The sequence below is a fragment of the Bombus pascuorum genome, chromosome 11 (assembly GCF_905332965.1).
Source record: "Bombus pascuorum chromosome 11, iyBomPasc1.1, whole genome shotgun sequence".
NCBI lineage: Eukaryota > Metazoa > Arthropoda > Insecta > Hymenoptera > Apidae > Bombus > Bombus pascuorum.
In genome coordinates, this window is record NC_083498.1 from 8,313,534 (window position 1) to 8,331,352 (window position 17,819).

Consider the following 17,819-nt stretch of genomic DNA (forward strand, 5'->3'; position numbering starts at 1 on the left):
GATTTATTTTAGAAAATGCAATAGATCTTTTTTAGGAATTTTTGGATAAAGCTGACGCAAATTTGTTTAAATTTTTTTCTTTTCGGTTTAATAAATATCTAAATTTTTTGCATAATCTAACGATATTACAGACAATCATGTGTGTTTTATGTTTTATCAATCCGACTAGAAGGCTGAAATGGATTGATTGAATGGCACCTCCTAAATACTGAGAATTTTACGCGTGCGTCGCATATAATCCTTAAGAATAAATGCGAACTCACGTACCTAAGAACGCATCTGCTTTTATTTTGTTTAATAGAGGGATAAGTTCTGAAGAATTACGAAGCTCCTACAATGTACATCGTCTCGTTTGACTCTTTCAGTTTTCTTATACATACGATATGACGGAAATCTACCACATTCTGCTGCTCGTACAAAATACGAAAGGAATATGTCTGAGCACTGCGACAAAATGCTGTTTCGAGTAGCAATAAATACGTTTCTTTCAAATAATTATTTGACATTTATTTTTCCAAATAATAAATCAAATTTTTCATCCCAATAATTTAAAGTGGTCCAATACATCGTTGCGTTACATACGTTTATACAATATTTAGACAAGATACTTTTTACAATACACACTCATACATGTTGTTCATACACGCGCACGTAAAGCAGAGTTTTTATATACGAACCTGGTCAACAGGCAATTACAATACCATACCAAATAAAAAAGTCGACATTGTTAGCCAAATGTTGCGTACATTTGTGTAATCGATCTACTCAAATTTTATCAAAGCCTCACATATAAGACGATGACAGTCAGAATTACAATTTGGGCCATTTGTATACTGGAGGAACTGATGGTTTGTAAGTTGTATCGTACAATTGTGCCTGAATAAATTTTTCATAGTCTTTGGGCTGAGGATGAACCGTAGCAAGTTCTGTGGAAATAAAATCAATTCTTTTAGTTTGTTCTAATTACTAAATTCTACATCACACAGGAATGTTAGAAAATACAAATCTTACCATTGTCATAACCATACTTCATAACCTCAACGGCTATTTTCAAAGAACATTTCTGAATGTCCTGGAGTGGCGGATACAAGTTTCCTTTCTCTAAATCTTCCTCAGAAACCATATCGGACAATGACTTGGCAGCAACGAGGAATGTGTCTTCAGGAATAGTACGCATACCACAGCATATGACGCCCAATGCTACTCCAGGGAAGATATAACTGTTATTTCCCTGACCAGGATAGAAAGTCTTTCCATTGTACGTCACTGGTGGGAACGGTGATCCACTAGCAAATACACATTTTCCCTGTAAATGTTTCAAATTAATTACTAAATTTTTTGCTCTTACATACTATAGCTCACACATTGTTGCAGTACAATTGAGAATTTTATAATATTTCTGTAATAATACCTTTGTAGCAGTGTATGCTTGCTCAGCAGTACATTCTGCTTTACTTGTTGGATTGCTAAGAGCAAAAATTACAGGCCTTTCATTGTTATTTGCCATTTCTACCAGTATTTCAGTGGTAAACGCACCACCAACTGCTGCTGCACCAATAAGTACCGTAGGTTTTGCGGTTTTGACAACTTCCAATAACGTATCTATTGGCGCATCATCACGAGCAAAGTGCAACTTATGCTCCGTCAGCCCACCGCTTGGACGATTTTTAACAATTAATCCTTTCGAATCGACCATCCAAATTTTACTCTTGGCTTCTGCTTTACTCACACCTTCTTTCTGCATGGCCATAACACACAACCACGCAATGCCCAGTGAAGCCTACAATATTGAATGAAACATCTTAATTTTAACACTAATTCAGAGTATGTTTATATTTATGATATCGACTTATAGTTTCTTAATACATTTCTTAAAAGTATTTCAATCCATCTAAAATATAAAGTCTTGATATTTACCTCTCCAGCACCTTGGAAAACGATCGTATTCTCCGACAATTTTGTATTCGTGACACGAAGAGATGCCAACAAACCAGCTACAGCAACTGATGCAGTTCCTTGGATATCGTCGTTGAAGGTGCAATAATGATCGCGATACTTATTAAGTAATCTGAACGCATTGGCGTTTCCAAAGTCTTCAAACTGGATTAAAGTGTTTTGTCCGTATCTTTTAACAGCAGCCTGCATAAATTCGTCCAAAAATTCGTCATACTCCTGACCAGTAACACGCTTGTGCCTGTGGCCAATGTAGAGAGGATCGTCTAACAGAGACTGAAACAGAAATTAGTATTTGTTTTATTATTATATTAGTATTATTATTATTATATATGTTTTATTATTAGTATTAGTATTTTGTATAACATTTGTCATCTTCTTTGCGTATGTTTACATATAAATAATATAGTTTTTAGGTCCATCCTATACATATCTTGCAATAAGAAACATTTTCACTTAATCAAGAAGTTGATTACTTCATAATCAACACATTTGTAATCTCCTGACCCGTATATGGGTAGGCAATTTAGACACCTGGACTCTGAACGTTTATTATTTAGAAATCTTTGTACCAACCTGAGTGTTTGTACCAACGTCTAAAGTAATTGGCAAGCACTGATGAGGTTTAATTCCAGCCAAAGCGGTGTACAAAGACAATTTTCCAATTGGTATTCCCATTCCATAGGCCCCTAAGTCACCCAGTCCCAATATTCTTTCACCATCGGTTACGACGATGGCTCGTACATCGTGTTCAGGCCAATTACACAAAATATCATATACATAGCCTTTGTCGTGTATACTTATAAACAGACCTCGTGGTCTTCTGTAAATTAGGCCAAATTTCTGACATGCTAAACCTACTGTGGGTGTATATACCAGAGGCATCATTTTCTCCACATTTTCTCCCAATAGACGGTAGAAAAGTTTTTCATTTCGGTCCTGTAAGAATAACATTGAACGGTTATTCTTCTTCAGTGGAAATGTAATATGGAATAAAAAAATTTAGAAGAATTTCTTTGGATCCTTTAGATTCTCCTTGTACTTTAGAATATTTCAGATATTTGACCGAATAATCTTGACTATTTTAAACAAATTTCTCAATTCAATTTGCCAGTTTATAACTCAGATACTTATAAAGGAAAGCATAAACTAATAATTAGTACGTACCAGTAAACCAATGAGGTATATATATTTTGATAAATCATCGTCATAACGATCTAGATTCAAGCGACAGAGTTCTAGTTGTTCTTCCTGGGTTTTTACAGCTGCTGGCAGTAGACCATGAATACCTAATGTCTGTCTCTCCTCGATATTAAAGGCCATCCCCTGGAATGAAAAGATTATTTATTTTCATAAGCATACATTCTAGACAACGTTTTTCTTAGTTTAAGCAGATCTGGAATAAAAATGATAAAAAATGCTAGTACAATTCATTCATTTTGTACGTCAAGAGATTACGAAAGGAAATTGGGTGAATACGTACACTTCTTTCTCTTATCGATATTATCTAATTTAAATAGCGGGGTCATCAATTTAAACGAATGCAATAAACAGAGACGCATCATGGGGTCAGCCTGATGGTATCCTGACATTGACAGGAATCATTCCATTACTGTCTGGAATGGGTTAATGAGAAAATTCCTGTCGGTTGGCAGTGAACGTGAGTGAAAGGCGATCAGCTGTTGCCTCTGACTCGAGCTTACATCATGGTCTTTAAATAACACGCGCTCAGATGTTTGCAAATCAAAATATTTCGTAACTCGCGTTCAATGATATGATCTATTGACAAATTTTGGAATACTTTGGTTTTATTTTTATACGACGAGGGAAGATTGTTCTCGAAAACATAGAAAAGAGAATTTGAAATTGAAATTTGAAACAGTTTGAAAAGGAATCAAGTACGTACGAGTGTTCACCCTCTTTCTGTTAACTTATTTTTCAATAGGCGTGCGATATTTCTCTTCTCTTTCTTAATCTCCAACCAACAGGAAACATTCATTTCAAAACCGTAAAATTGTCAATTATAAACGACATGATATAAAATCGCGAGACATTAAAGAGTTTAGAAACGAGCAATTGAGATGATATATCACTTATGTACACGGGAATTAACGAATATACCCTCAGGATGTAAATTTCCATGATCCACATTCGGTTCGCTCAAGGATCCACTTACTTGATGGACCAGATGCTTGAAGCATTTAAATCAGTAAAGGAGTCAATAAATCTTTCGACTTCAAAGCAGCACGTACGACGTATACGTAACTTCTTCCATCGATAAGGATAATAACATAATAACTTTGATAATATTAGCAAAAAAAAATTACTTCGCGTCATTGATCAATTTTGTCTCATTTTCGCTGCCATTGTGTAAAAAAGAGGCATAAATAAATTAGTATTGTGTTGTAATGAATAACGTGTCAGATCGTCGAACGTGTTAAAGGACCTACAATTTTATGCAGTAGAAAAGAACAAACTTTTGACTTGCGTACGATCTTTACGTATTCATCTTCGAAAGAGCGAATTATATCTCCATCGAAACCATTCGACTTTTCTCCGAGATATTTTCCCATGTCAGTTGTTTGGAAAATATTCTCGAGGATGGCTTCAAATTGGACACGTTTTATCGTGCTATTAACAATATTAATATAACAATAATAGCGAATATGTGTAACTTGTCTGATTCAGGAACATACTATTTTAACAACCAATTGTTACAAATAACATTTTATAACGTGATATTCTATTAAGTGACATAACTAAAGCTCGTTAAAATTAGGTTCAATTTCCATTGAAGAGCAACATTTAGGGGAGCAACGTTAGCCTCGACAGTCCAGAATTTTTAATTCGATTCATTCGCAAGCTTTTTCGGTGTGCCAACTAGCTAATTAGGCTGACTAATTAAATTCAACTTAGTCAGCATTGATATTATGGCCAAGAGCAAAGAACAGTATACATCGCTATGACCGACGCGGTCATATTATATAATTGCTTTTCTTATTGATTTTTATTTATCAAAACCTATATATCCATCGTCAAGGTCAAAAACATAAAGTTGAAGAGAAGAAAGAACGTACAGAAGATTTTAATATCGGAAGCGTGGAATGTCTGTCCAATATAAATTGGACATAACCAGGTCAAGTGGTAGTTTTAATATTAGAATTAGTAGAATAGGCGAAGTGACTGATCCGAAATTTTATAAATACGCGATAGTCTATTTTCGTGGGATTTGAGAGGATTTTGTTAGAATGTTTGGACAAAAGCTTTCATCAAACCAGCGAAATGTTTTCTCGAAACGCTTTCAAGACACGTATCTCGTTTCAATATTATAAATTTGGTTCGAATTTCATTCGTAAAATGTTTGTATCCTTTCTTCTATATCGACTAATTAATTCGTTTATTTCTACGCCATCCACAGATCCAGATTTTTTTTTGAATTTTAAACAAACCTAAATTAAAGTTAATCTTATTTTCTTTCGAATGCAGAAAAATTAGCTAAAGGTATTTATTTTGTGCATTGAAAAATAATAAACAGATACATAGTTGAATTAGCATGATCTTCGTTCGATTAATAAACAAGGAAATCTTTCTGTAGAAACTTATAACGAAGAAGGTAAAATATTCAACGCATGATTGTATTATGGTTACATTTTCGGTTACTCTAACAATAGAATACCAACACAACCATTGAAGTGTATAACGTGTATGATATCGATTAATTGAGACAATAGCGTGTCTGTTCAAGAGGATTAATGACAATTATAGTATTTGCTCGAACAATACCACTCATTGTTTTGTATATATCATTCGATCATTTCGTTATCTTTCAACACGAGAAAGAGCTTTTTCCTACCAGTCATGCGATATTAATTAGCGTAATTTATCAGTCTCTTATGACGTATCAAGTGTTACTTTTACGCACTCTTATAATTAACAGGTGATTTCTTTCTTATAATTATGATAAAAATACGATTTTAGATACTAGTAAAACAGGTTTATTTTCTTCTTTTTTTTTTTTTTTGAAGTTAACGATGTTAATTAAAGGCAACTTTTTCTAAATGCTATTAACCATACTCTCCCTCTATTTCAATATTATTTTATTATTTTTAATTTTTAATTAAGCTGATACATGATCATTTGTAGAGTTTTATTTCGACGATGAAAACCATAAGGAGCGTCGTTGTGGTGTCAGTGAATCATTGCAATTTGTTAGCTTCGAATATGACGTAAAATACGGATAGAAATTTAATATGAAATGATATTCTTTCACGTGAGAAGGACTTGTTTATTTTATTATGAAACGTCGTGAATCCATAACAATATATATCTCTAGATCAGAATATAATGTAATTAAATATTGAATGATTTCCCTTCAAATTCCACTCATTTTACTATGGGATTTTGTTAAAATTGGTAGAAACTTACGTAAGTTAAGAAATAGTTTAAGCAGCAACTCTACTAGCTCTCAGAGAGTCCTTTAATTTTTAGAATAATTCAGAAAGGTTTCTACATCAGACAAGCATCCAAGCTTTTAAATTGGAAAGCATACAAGCCTCGTGAAATTCTAATCGATGAAACTCGACCAGTTTATCCGAGTTGGTGGACAAAAATCCCATTCTTTTTGGACTATATTACACGCCTCTGGAACAGGATCCTTTCCAGGATCCTTTCACTCTGTGGCGAAGGAAAAACACGTGTAAAATTATTTATCATCGTAATTACTCGGCACTGCATATTTCCATAAAACAGCGCATGTCGCGAACCACAGGGCAACTTTAAAACGTCTATTTGCAATGTAAAACAGTTTTACGTAAGTTTTACGAAATATGACGTTCGATCGCTGGTTCGATGTTTAAAATTATCGACTTGAAAAGTTGAAGCTCGCATTGATTCGTAATAAAACGAAACAGAGAAGGGAAAGTGTATGTTCTCCATCCTCGACCCCTAGTAATTAATAAAAGTGAACTGACGTGGTCGATGGTTGGTCAAGTTGGTACGTTCGACGCATTGTCAACGACCCCAATTGTCGATGGAAAAATACTATACATTCAGAGTGCTTTGACCCTGTGGTATCCGGTTAGTCTCGAATCCAAAGAAGTGTCAATGGAATCTTTCGTTAAGAAAGAGAAAAAAGAAAGCAGAACGATGCTTAGTTTCTGTTAAGTTTCTATTTATTACTAGATTGGAATTATTAGGATATTTATTTAATTGTTTTGTTCACAGGAGATTGGGCAGTACAAGAATACACAGGATGCACGTAATGTGCAGAAATTAAAAAATTTAAAAATCTTTAATCAAGTTCCATTTCTTCGCTTGTTCTCGTAAAAATTTGGATTTGAGAAAAATATCTGTAATTATTATACTTCCGATTGTCTCCAATTTTTTAATTATTTGAATTGGTAGGAAATATCTAAATATGACTAAGTTAGTTACGATTTCGTGACTGACTCGTAATTATGCATCTGACTATTTTGATTCTTGTTGACAATTCGCTGCATGAGTAATCAGCGAACTCTCGTTACGTTACTTAAAATAACCAACCTTTTCTCCGAAGTCGAATAAACGAAACGACAATCATTATGCAATTGACGGTCCATTAAACCAGAAAGGAACTTTCGAAATTTCGTAACGGACCAATGCACCGAGCAAAGGCACGAAAGTTGCAGAATGGAGAACCTTTCGAGATCAACGAAGGTGATTTTCGATGTTGAGGAAAAGACCTCGACTAAAATCTTTCGAGATCTCCACTTATCTTATCGTGTGTTTGCAAATCGAAATGAAAAATGTTGACTCTAGAGGAAAAAAGGTGTCGGAAGATTGATAATATGCAAATATTTCCAGATTTACATCCGATGACATTTCGCGATTGATCTTTGACGCTTTGCCGCTTGCTTGGAAACCAGAAAGTGTCTACAGAGTACTTTGTATATGCAACGAGAACACTTACACGCAAGATGTTCAGCTTCGCGATGGTTGACGATGCCGATGTAAAGATCGAAATATTTTCCAAAAGAGAATGATTGTTAATACCTCGTCGATCGCATTGTTCGACTTGGTGAAAACGCAGTATATTCAAATCAGAAGGCTATTGCAAGTACATCACGAATTACTAAATCTAAGAATCTAAGTCCTACTTATTGCTGAAATAATCGAAGCAATTAAATGTTCAGAATCCGTAAAGCACTCGAGAAGGAAACGAAGAAGACGATATAGATAGATGTTATGTCATAAGAACACCACGAAACGTTGCCTCGATGATGGATTCGAATATCGGTAAGCAGGTAACCGCAGAAAGCTTCTGGTATTGTGGTGAAAGAAGAAAAAGAATCCTATCTAGTTTCGTTGAAATGTGTCGATTATTGAATGAATATTAGACGAAAAGAATGATTCAGATAAATTCGATAAATGAAAAACATGAACGTCATAAAACGAGCGAACAATTGAATAAAAATTGCAGAATAAAATAGGATAATTCGGAATAGATGACAAATACCCTTCCATCCAGAGCGAGCAGAGGTTCAGGAATACGCGCGGTTCTGTGAAAGTCTGGCACGAGGTCCCACCAATCCGTGTCCATTGTTCCTACGAGCTATCCACGGGGTCCTCGAATCCCATGACTAACAAATCCACGATGGAAACGGTTGCCAGGAGTTGTACCGGCTAACAAACGATCGATACGCAACTCTGGAAGCCTTTGGTTACGAAACGAGTCACGACCTACCGCAAGAATCATAATACTTGCTCCAATGCGTATCACGCATAATCCAGGTGCGCCCTTGTAACAAGGGCGCAGTATACTCAACGAGTTAACATTGTAACGCTAAATACTAAACTCGTGTAAATGTTAACTAATAGCGTACGATATATATTTATTTATCTATTTAAGTATCTGTACTTCTTTACTTTCCAAATATTAATTCGTAAATATTGAGATATTAGAGTACATAGATGATACAGAATACGTAATCTAAAATTACTATGAAAATAATAATATAATAATACAAAAGAACGGTCGTTGTAAAAATTTATGTGAATTTTTTGTAAGAATATTCCATTTTACCGATCATTTCTTAATTGAGAATAACTGAAGGTGCTACATTTGTCAATATTTGAATCAAACTATTGAAATTCCTATGATAAAAGTATTTTTATATATTTCACTAACATTTGATTTTTGAACAATACTAAATAATAAGGAAACACCGAAAATTTAATGTGTACGCGCTTGTCTCAATGAGTGAATATCTCAGTCGAGTCTTATTTCTATTTGATATTTAATCTGCTTTGCAATTAAATTAAATCAATGTTCGATTAAATAACAGTAAATCCCTGGAATATCTAAATTCGCAAATTATCGAGGTAACTCGTGCCTGACGAAGAAACAATAGCATATAAATATGAGACAATACCAGCGTCGATATATAATTATTCCTATCAGCTGATTCGTGACAGCTTGTTTCAATAGTCGCGTGATGTGTGCATTTTTTGCATAATTACACAAAAAAAGGTAGGGGAACGAGGGGAGGTAGTATTGTAAGATATCGTCGACTGGAGTTTTCCAGCTCTTCGATGGCACGAACGTTTGCTCGAGTTCATTCTCGGACGAATGACAGAGCACACTAAAATTTATTTTAAATTTTATACTATGGCAATAAATCGTAGGTATTGAGAGATTTATTAGTGGAATTTTACCAGTGCCAGCTATCGAGATTGTCTTTGAATGCGAGTGGATGAAAACTACGTAGAAGTTTAATCGTCGAAAAATTCGTACTGTGTATATATATGTAAATCTTGGAGTGACTATATTTGAATTTTTGTTACATCAAAGGCGAACAAACATTTGAGTTGATAGATAAACTATCTGTCAGTACAGAAATATTTAGACAATACACTCTAATATTATACTCTGTGTAGATTTATACTTTGGACTACCAAAGTTTATATTTTGTAGATTTATACTTTGGACTAACAAAGTTTATATCTTGTAGATTTATACTTTGGACTAACAAAGTTTATATCTTGTAGATTTATACTTTGGACTAACAAAGTTTATATCTTGAATTCTTTGAACGTTACCTTCAAGATTGAGAATTAAATACTACAGCTAAGAGTGTACGTGCAACGATTAAATTTTCGAAATTAATTTCCCTCGAAAATGAAACTCGGATCGTAAAATGTTTATTTAAAAACTCTCAAGATAAAGCTTCTTGAGACTTTCATAGAAATTTCCTTTTTATTTGTATTGTCAAGTACGACCCACCCAGTTCGATTAGTTATTTACAATGATTCGTTCTTAATCATATCTGATGTCATACAACTTCAAGTTTTATATCTATATTGTATCAATCTTATCTCTCTTCTTATTACATCCTATCATTATATCGTTACTTGCCATTTATGTCAATTAATATCCGTCATACTTTCCAGACGAAAAATTGCACTTAACTTTTATAAGTAGAAGAACATTCAACTATAAAGAGTTAATAGAGCGTATTTTAAAACTAGTTTTAAACTAGTAAATATCAGATGTTTAGAAAGTGACTTTAGATTGGTAAAGTTGTTCATGTGTAACTTTTTGATCTTTAACCCACTAGACACTGGAACTATTTATTTATATTTATAATGGAACCACTCTTGTCTTTTTTTATAACCCAGCCATTCCTGCGCTTTCATTTGACTAATAAATCCAAGTTAAATATTAAGATAATTATTCCTATTAGGTTTCTAACAAAACATTTGTCGTTTCATCAAAATTTTATCATTTCTGACCGTGAAATTGCATTAAAAACCTACTAATTTTTTTATTCGACGCATAAACATTGAAATAATAATAATAATGTTTCACAAAATGGAACGCAGTCGTCTATTATATAGACTTAAATTCGCTATTGATTACTCAGACATTGCAGAAGATAATAAGAGATTTACAAGTCACGGGAAAAAGACACAATTGAATGACAGAGAAGAAAATATCGCAAGTCTCGAATTTCCATAGAGAGATACGTGTTACTCTTTAAACGGTAACCTTCGAAGAACGGCTGTTAACCGTGAAATTCCCAGTAAATTTCGTAATCGCAAGCGAATGTTTCCGGAACAGCGACGTACAGTACAATTTGCACAGTCACGCAGAAAATTATTTTAATTTGGTCAATACTACTACGAATCGCGTGGCATTTTTAAACACGTTTCAAAGTTTAAGAATCAGTTTCGTACAATTTGCAACATCACAGTTGCAAAATGCTATACTCTTAAGCTTAGCTAAGATTCTCATTTTGATTCTCTGATTTTTGGTACTTCCAGATTTTTATAACTCGAGACACTTTATTTATATAAAATATTTCCTCGACTTTTAGCCAGTATCCAAGACTAGTATGCAAAATAATATTTATTTATATAGCTATATATAAATGTAAATGTATGAAAAGGAGTTACACGTATTTTTTCCTGTATTCGTCAACTGTTTTTTAAATATTTAGTTGAATTTGTTGGTGTCTTCCTATAGGTATAAATTAATTTAAATGAACGGGTTCTATACGGATATAAAGTCATGTATAAAAACTGTGATAAAGATAACGGCGTTTTATCATATACGTAAGAAGCGTCCATTTCATCATCCTCAGGTTGTCATACCACCGCTTGTTCCGTTTCTTAAGTATGTGCCGTGAAAGTGAATTTCATGGAATCGCACCGGCTACGTGACCTATTGAACGTAACCGCATAATTATCCTTCTAAGGAATATTTCTCATATTTCCCGTATTTTTATTCTAAATATTAATTAATAATTCTTTCATACTCACATTCTTTCATTTTATGTACCTCCGTGTATCTATATTTCTGCACGATTCTTACTAGGTAACGGTAAAATTCTTCTTCAAAATATCAAAGTGTAATTATAATTTCATTTCCGATATTAATATATTAAAATTAAATAACGAGTAATATAAAAGTAAAATAAAATTAATGGGAGTATATAGTAATAATTAAAGTAATAAAAAAGTAATGTAAAATTATAATTCGCTGTCTCAAAATATACAAATATTTGATAAAGACGAAATTGCGAAATAGTGCAAAATATCTTATAAACTGTGTTCAAATTTCATCACAGAGTGATGACATGTACGAAACTTCATAGGTCATTCATAGTACAACAGAATAGGAATTAACTGAAGATCTTTTCATTCATAAATTACTATAGCACTTAGTTCTATGTAAACCGAATTTTTTGTCCTGAATATAAAGAAATGTCTACGTCATTATGTTATTTATTATGTTACGTATTATTTAAATTTATACAATTATGCATCAACCTCCAGATATCTGTATATGAACGATGAATTTGTAATTTTCACAGATTTTGTTAAAAAGCAAACGATCACGACATAACTATTATAATAATCAAAGTTACACGACGTTATAGAGGTAAAATATACGCATACGTTGAATAAAACAACAGAAAGCTTTCCACTACTGTTCAATAAAACGATGACCGTTAAAGGTGCAAATATGAAATGCAAATTTCGCGCCAAAAAACAGCTACAACGTACAGGTTATTTTCACGGATTAACATAGGAAAGTTATCGGTTCGATAGAAGAGCAAATACCTTGGATACCGTTGCGGTAAACAATAGTCAGTCGTCACTTTTTCTCCTCTTTATAATTATCATACGCTAATGAGATGTAATCTCAAATTCTTATGCGAATTCATAGACATAAATAAAGATTAGTACTATCTTTACTATAAAAATCACAAATTATAACGAATACTCTCCTTTAAATATAACCTTTAAATAAATATAATATAGAAATCCACAATCTATATAATATATAATGTACGTTTCTTCTTTTCGGTGAAGTGCATCCAAAAAGCACGAAACACGATATTAGATGTCAAACTGTCAGCGATTATGTCGGCATCGTAAACCGCTATTATATGTTAAATTACAACACGTAACGTTAGCTTACCTTATTCAACTGGGGATTTTTTAGATGGTCAATACCACGTAGTAAACTAGAACAGACGACATCGCCTTGTCCCCGCTGGCCAAGTTGATCCCTTTGAAGGCTCGACATCGTCGAAGATTTACTGTCACACGCTAAATGAGTACTGGAGCTTTGGAGCCTGGAAATAACGAGTGAAGTTTAAAGCTGATTGAGGAGGGATGTCGGTACGGTAGAACTACTGGGTACAACCAGTAGAAGAGAGTAGCGTTGCGACGAGGTGAGGTTAGAGTGCGGGGAGCGAACCTCAGTCACGTATCTATCACATGAGCCAATAATCGAATCTGATTGCGTCTCTTTTTTATTTCGAAATTGCATTCATAATTCAACTTATTAATACGATTTTGTGAAGTAATGGTGTTTACAGTCGGGCAATGATAAGTTTTTCATCGAGAGTTTATCGTAGGGGCGAATCGTCGGTATAGTGCAATAAAATTTTTCTTTCGAGGAATTTTTATTCATTTTCGCTTAAATATAAATTGTTGATCACAGATGCGGTTTTTGCTATCAGATTGTGTCTGTTTTGTTGGAACTTGGTCGAAATAGGAAAATGGGAGTATACATGAACACGGTACACTTGCTACGTCACTGAACATATAACTAGTTTAGCGCAATCGCGGGTATCGCGCAGTCGCGCGACTTCGCCCATCGAACGAAAATTGTTCGCGTTTCGTTTGCTGGCCATGAATTACATCATGGATATCTAATAGAAAAATTAAGTAATTGTAATGTCTACTCTATATCTACTGCAGATTATAACAATTATAATAAACATGTTAGGAATATCTTAGAATAGAGGAAATATCGTTACAGCGAAACAAATTGAATCAGATTGTGCAAACATTAGTTACATGGTTTTTAGTTAAATAAAATTAACTATGGTTCCAGAAACCAAAAAACACTTTTTCCCCACTATTTCCGTATAATTCTTGACGTTGAAAATACTGGAATAAAAACAATAATTATGTACATATCCTATGAAGCTAAATAATTAATTTCAATATTAAATGGTGCAAATCAATGCATAGATTAAAGAGCAAACTATCGGTCAGTACACATCTAAACCATTTTTTGCGATATTTAAAATACGCACGCGTCTGGTAAATTACTTTGTTAAGAATTTGTACATAGTACAATATTTAATGGTAATAATAATAGTAATAACCACAACTATGTAGACTTATGTAGTCGGTTGAACATTCAAAATGGATTTTTACCTGTCGTTAATCTGAACGTATCTGCACTCTGGTTCAAGGTTTCGAGTCGCATAACGTAAGTGACTCGATTGACGGGAAAAGCTAGCAAATTGACATTCTAACTGCCGGAGCAAATGCTTCCACGACATACTCGAGATTTCCGTATGAATTGCCACTGATTCGATCTCTCGATAAACTGTTGTATCGATTGCTAAGAATGAGGTTGGACCGCGCTAGTCGTATAACCTTCGCGTTATATCGATAACTTAATAGTATATGTATGTCACGTGATCATCAGGCAACAATATGAAAGTTCCATTTTTGTAAATATTTATCTCAAAAAATTGTCATTGGCTCAAAAATCTATCTACATTACATCGTATGACTGGCTATTAATGTTTTGAAATAAAAAAAGATATTTTCTTATATAATGACTGTATCAGGATTGGCGTGTAATTTTATGTGATTGTACCTTATATATTTCTATCTATTTTAATTTCAAGAAATTTTAGTATACGTATATATGTTGTCTTTTGTATTTTATAATTTTATATAAATTTGTGTTCCTCTATTAAAGATAATATTTCTAGCGAACTGACTATGTGTTATGAAATTGTAGACAATGTTATGTATGCTTTCATCACGATATTTCTCACGTCTCTATTGCAAAAAGTAAAAACGAAATTGATAGCATATTTATTTGACTTTTTACGTCACAGTAATTGACCAAATATTAATTTCAGTTGTACACACGTGTACGACGTAGGTCGGTAACCTGTCATCGCATAACATGTCATCGCATAACATGTCATCGCATAACCTGTCATTGAAATATTTACGATATTGGAAAATTTCAGCCTACAAGTTACAATTGCAAAATCTAATGTTTACGTAAAGTATTTATACGTTTTTTGAAACCGATGAAACATCATTATCACGCATGTGATATTAAACGTAATAATTGCTCGCGTGTTCCGATAAGAGAGAACTCGTAAAACCGCATGATAAAACAAAAGATGCACATGTCACAATAAAAATAAGCGTGATCAGCGAACGTTTCTGTGGACTTCCATAAGCGGCAAATTATAAAATAATAAAATATCGTGACACATCAATGTTTCCAAGAAATCATCATCTCAGAATTCATTTAATTGCTTCGACATCCGATAATATCCGTATCATTTATTTACTTACGGAGCAAAAATATAAGACTTGTGTTTTACATTACTTTCTGTTTCGGTGGTTTATTTTTGATATCTACACTTTTCTCCGTATTAAGTTTCTTTTTTAATTCGATATGCGAATAAATGAATCGGTTAAAATTTATATGACTTAGCAATCACAATTGCAACAATATCTCTTGTAAACATACAGCGAAAACAATGTGCAATCTATGTTTTGCATATCTTTGTTTTGTCTCGAATTATGTCCAGCGGAACGGCTTTATTTACCACTAACTTTCCCACCGATAGAGGACTAGCGATATAATAAATGCTTCCCATACTTAATTCACTTCTACGACGCGACTACGGTTTATTATCATAATCAAACATACGTATATACTAACATTAAAAACATCCTGTCATTAAGTAAAATATTATATATTCGTCAACACCTGGTTTTTCGCAACTGAATAACTCAACATCCTCAAGAATATAATATGGTCACTCACATTCTGCGACGTACTCCATCACGCATATCCTTCGAATGCAAGGTTCCCATTGGTGATTAATACGATTCAAATTTTATAACGAAACTCGATGAAACTCAAGAATAACGATTGATCATAATTTAGAGGGAATGATAGTTCACTTTACAACAAACACTGTCTGTTTCTGTCGCGTAGAAAATGAAGAACGTTTCCTTTTGAAATCAATTTTGTTCGGTGAAATCGATCCCACCAAGCACGGATAGATCGCAAACGTGACTGACGTACACGCGAGTATGTAGCTAAAGCAACCTGTGTGCGCTTGCTCGATTACTACAACTTCGTCATCATAGAAATTGGTCTTAAGGTCGCTAAGTTTTTTTAAGACTGATCCAGGCCCGAAGGATATGAAATTTCCACCTGTTACGAAATCTGCCGTAGCAAATCATTAAATTGCTGTTTCTTACACTGTAAATAATAACTTGATAACTTAAGATACCGATATAAATTTATAGAAATTCAAACGGTATTATATGTAATGGTGAAAGGATGGTAATAACACGATTTTATAATTCGTGCAGTTGGATCGATAAAGCGTGAAATTCTTATTTCTCGCAATGAACACTTGTCGGATAGAGGGTATAAACATTTACTTCGTTAATTTTCGGATCATCGTTATTCTTTCTTCCTTTCAATGATAGTATATCTGAATTATTTGCGTATACCGTTGAGAAAGACCAGAAAATGATAAAGTTGTAATTATACACATACGTAAGCGATTCCACTTTCCATCGTGGATAAGAAGTACGAAGTCTGTACTTTGTACGTTTATGTGACGGAATATTATATAAAGAATACATTAAATTCAATTGAATATTCAAATCTCATTGAAATGAAAAATTTATAAGTGGAATCTGTAAATGTAGAATTTATAAGTGGAGATTTTAAGATCTTCGAATAGACAATTCTTAAAAATGTAGATTACGTTGTTTAAACATGAAGAAACTTAAAAGTCAACAGATATATGTACCTTTTAAGTGATATATGTCTCTTGTTGTCAACAAGTTGTTAATGATAGACAGCGATACTAGGATCTTCTATTATGAGTTATCAGTTACAAGTTTTCTATCGCAGGCAAATGTAAAGGTGAGAAATGGAAACGTGATAACAACTGTAACGAATATCGTTTTACACAGCAGCCTGACATTATTTTTACAGGAAAATATTAACTGGTTGGATTATTGCTCGATATTGACTATAAAATGCTTATAAACTTATAAATGCTTATTATCAAGCTTTTTCTTTCTATAATCTTCTATGCAAAGAAACATACGTAAATATTATATTAACGAAATAGTAAAATATCAAATCAAGATCGTAGGATTGCTCGGACTATCCTTATACGAATGAATTATGTACTCACTCTGACGAACTTTCGTCGTTGTCCTCGGAATCTGTAGTTTCTGCACATACTGACCTATAATAAAATAAGTTAAAGAAAATCCATGATGCTTCGATGCAATTAATTCACCTACTTGAAGCATTCCATCTTTTTTTATTTTCTGATGCAAACGTCTCAAACGTGACACGTACCAATTGCAACGAGAACCTTCATTTCTTTCTGCATATCGAAAAACAATTCCACTCTGAGAAATATTGTTTTCATTTCTTTTTTATAGAAGTGAATTTTTTTAATTTCTTTAAATATTTAAACACTGTTACAATTATTATTAATTGATCATTAATTGATAATTATTATGTGTACGCAAAAAGAAAAAGTTATGCAAAAATGCGATGCGAATTTAAATTTAATTATCAATTAGAAATTGACAGCGATGCATTGGAACGTACAGGCAAGTAGCCAAATTTTTATTTTAGGATGCGAAAAATTTAGAACATTAACAATAGAGGAAGTATAATTGTAACTATACTTGTGGTTAAACAGACATGTATTCGAGAAAGTTTATGTGGTTTTTACTTTTGTTATTATACATTATTCATATAACTTGTTGTACATCATTCA

At 33.2% G+C, this 17,819-nt stretch overlaps 1 protein-coding gene and 2 long non-coding RNA genes across 3 annotated transcripts; 1 reads left to right on the top strand and 2 right to left on the bottom strand.

Moving 5' to 3' along the window:
- Positions 1–481: 481 nt before the first annotated feature.
- On the bottom strand, positions 482–16,071 carry LOC132912273 (NADP-dependent malic enzyme). Its single transcript, XM_060969609.1, has 8 exons — positions 15,821–16,071; positions 12,917–13,073; positions 3,121–3,279; positions 2,530–2,892; positions 1,918–2,229; positions 1,412–1,780; positions 1,012–1,306; positions 482–926 (listed from the first exon to the last, which is right to left on the bottom strand). Exons 1-8 carry the CDS (start codon positions 15,868–15,870, stop codon positions 811–813), a joined length of 1,821 nt encoding a protein of 606 aa, XP_060825592.1. The 5' UTR covers positions 15,871–16,071; the 3' UTR covers positions 482–810.
- LOC132912340 (uncharacterized) lies at positions 10,168–12,908 on the bottom strand. Its single transcript, XR_009659182.1, has 2 exons — positions 11,752–12,908; positions 10,168–11,653 (listed from the first exon to the last, which is right to left on the bottom strand). It is a non-coding gene; the product is annotated as an uncharacterized LOC132912340 (long non-coding RNA).
- LOC132912338 (uncharacterized) lies at positions 13,032–13,824 on the top strand. The gene is made up of 2 exons (XR_009659178.1): positions 13,032–13,172; positions 13,464–13,824. It is a non-coding gene; the product is annotated as an uncharacterized LOC132912338 (long non-coding RNA).
- Positions 16,072–17,819: the final 1,748 nt, after the last annotated feature.

Excerpts from the sequence above, each read along its gene's own strand:
- LOC132912273 (XM_060969609.1), bottom strand. The coding sequence starts at position 15,870 with ATGGGAACCTTGCATTCGAAGGATATGCGTGATGGAGTACGTCGCAGA. Across the intron at positions 1,781-1,917 it reads TTTTCCAAGGTGCTGGAGAG|GCTTCACTGGGCATTGCGTG; the intron begins GTAAATATCAAG and ends TCAATATTGTAG. Across the intron at positions 1,307-1,411 it reads AAGCATACACTGCTACAAAG|GGAAAATGTGTATTTGCTAG; the intron begins GTATTATTACAG and ends AAACATTTACAG.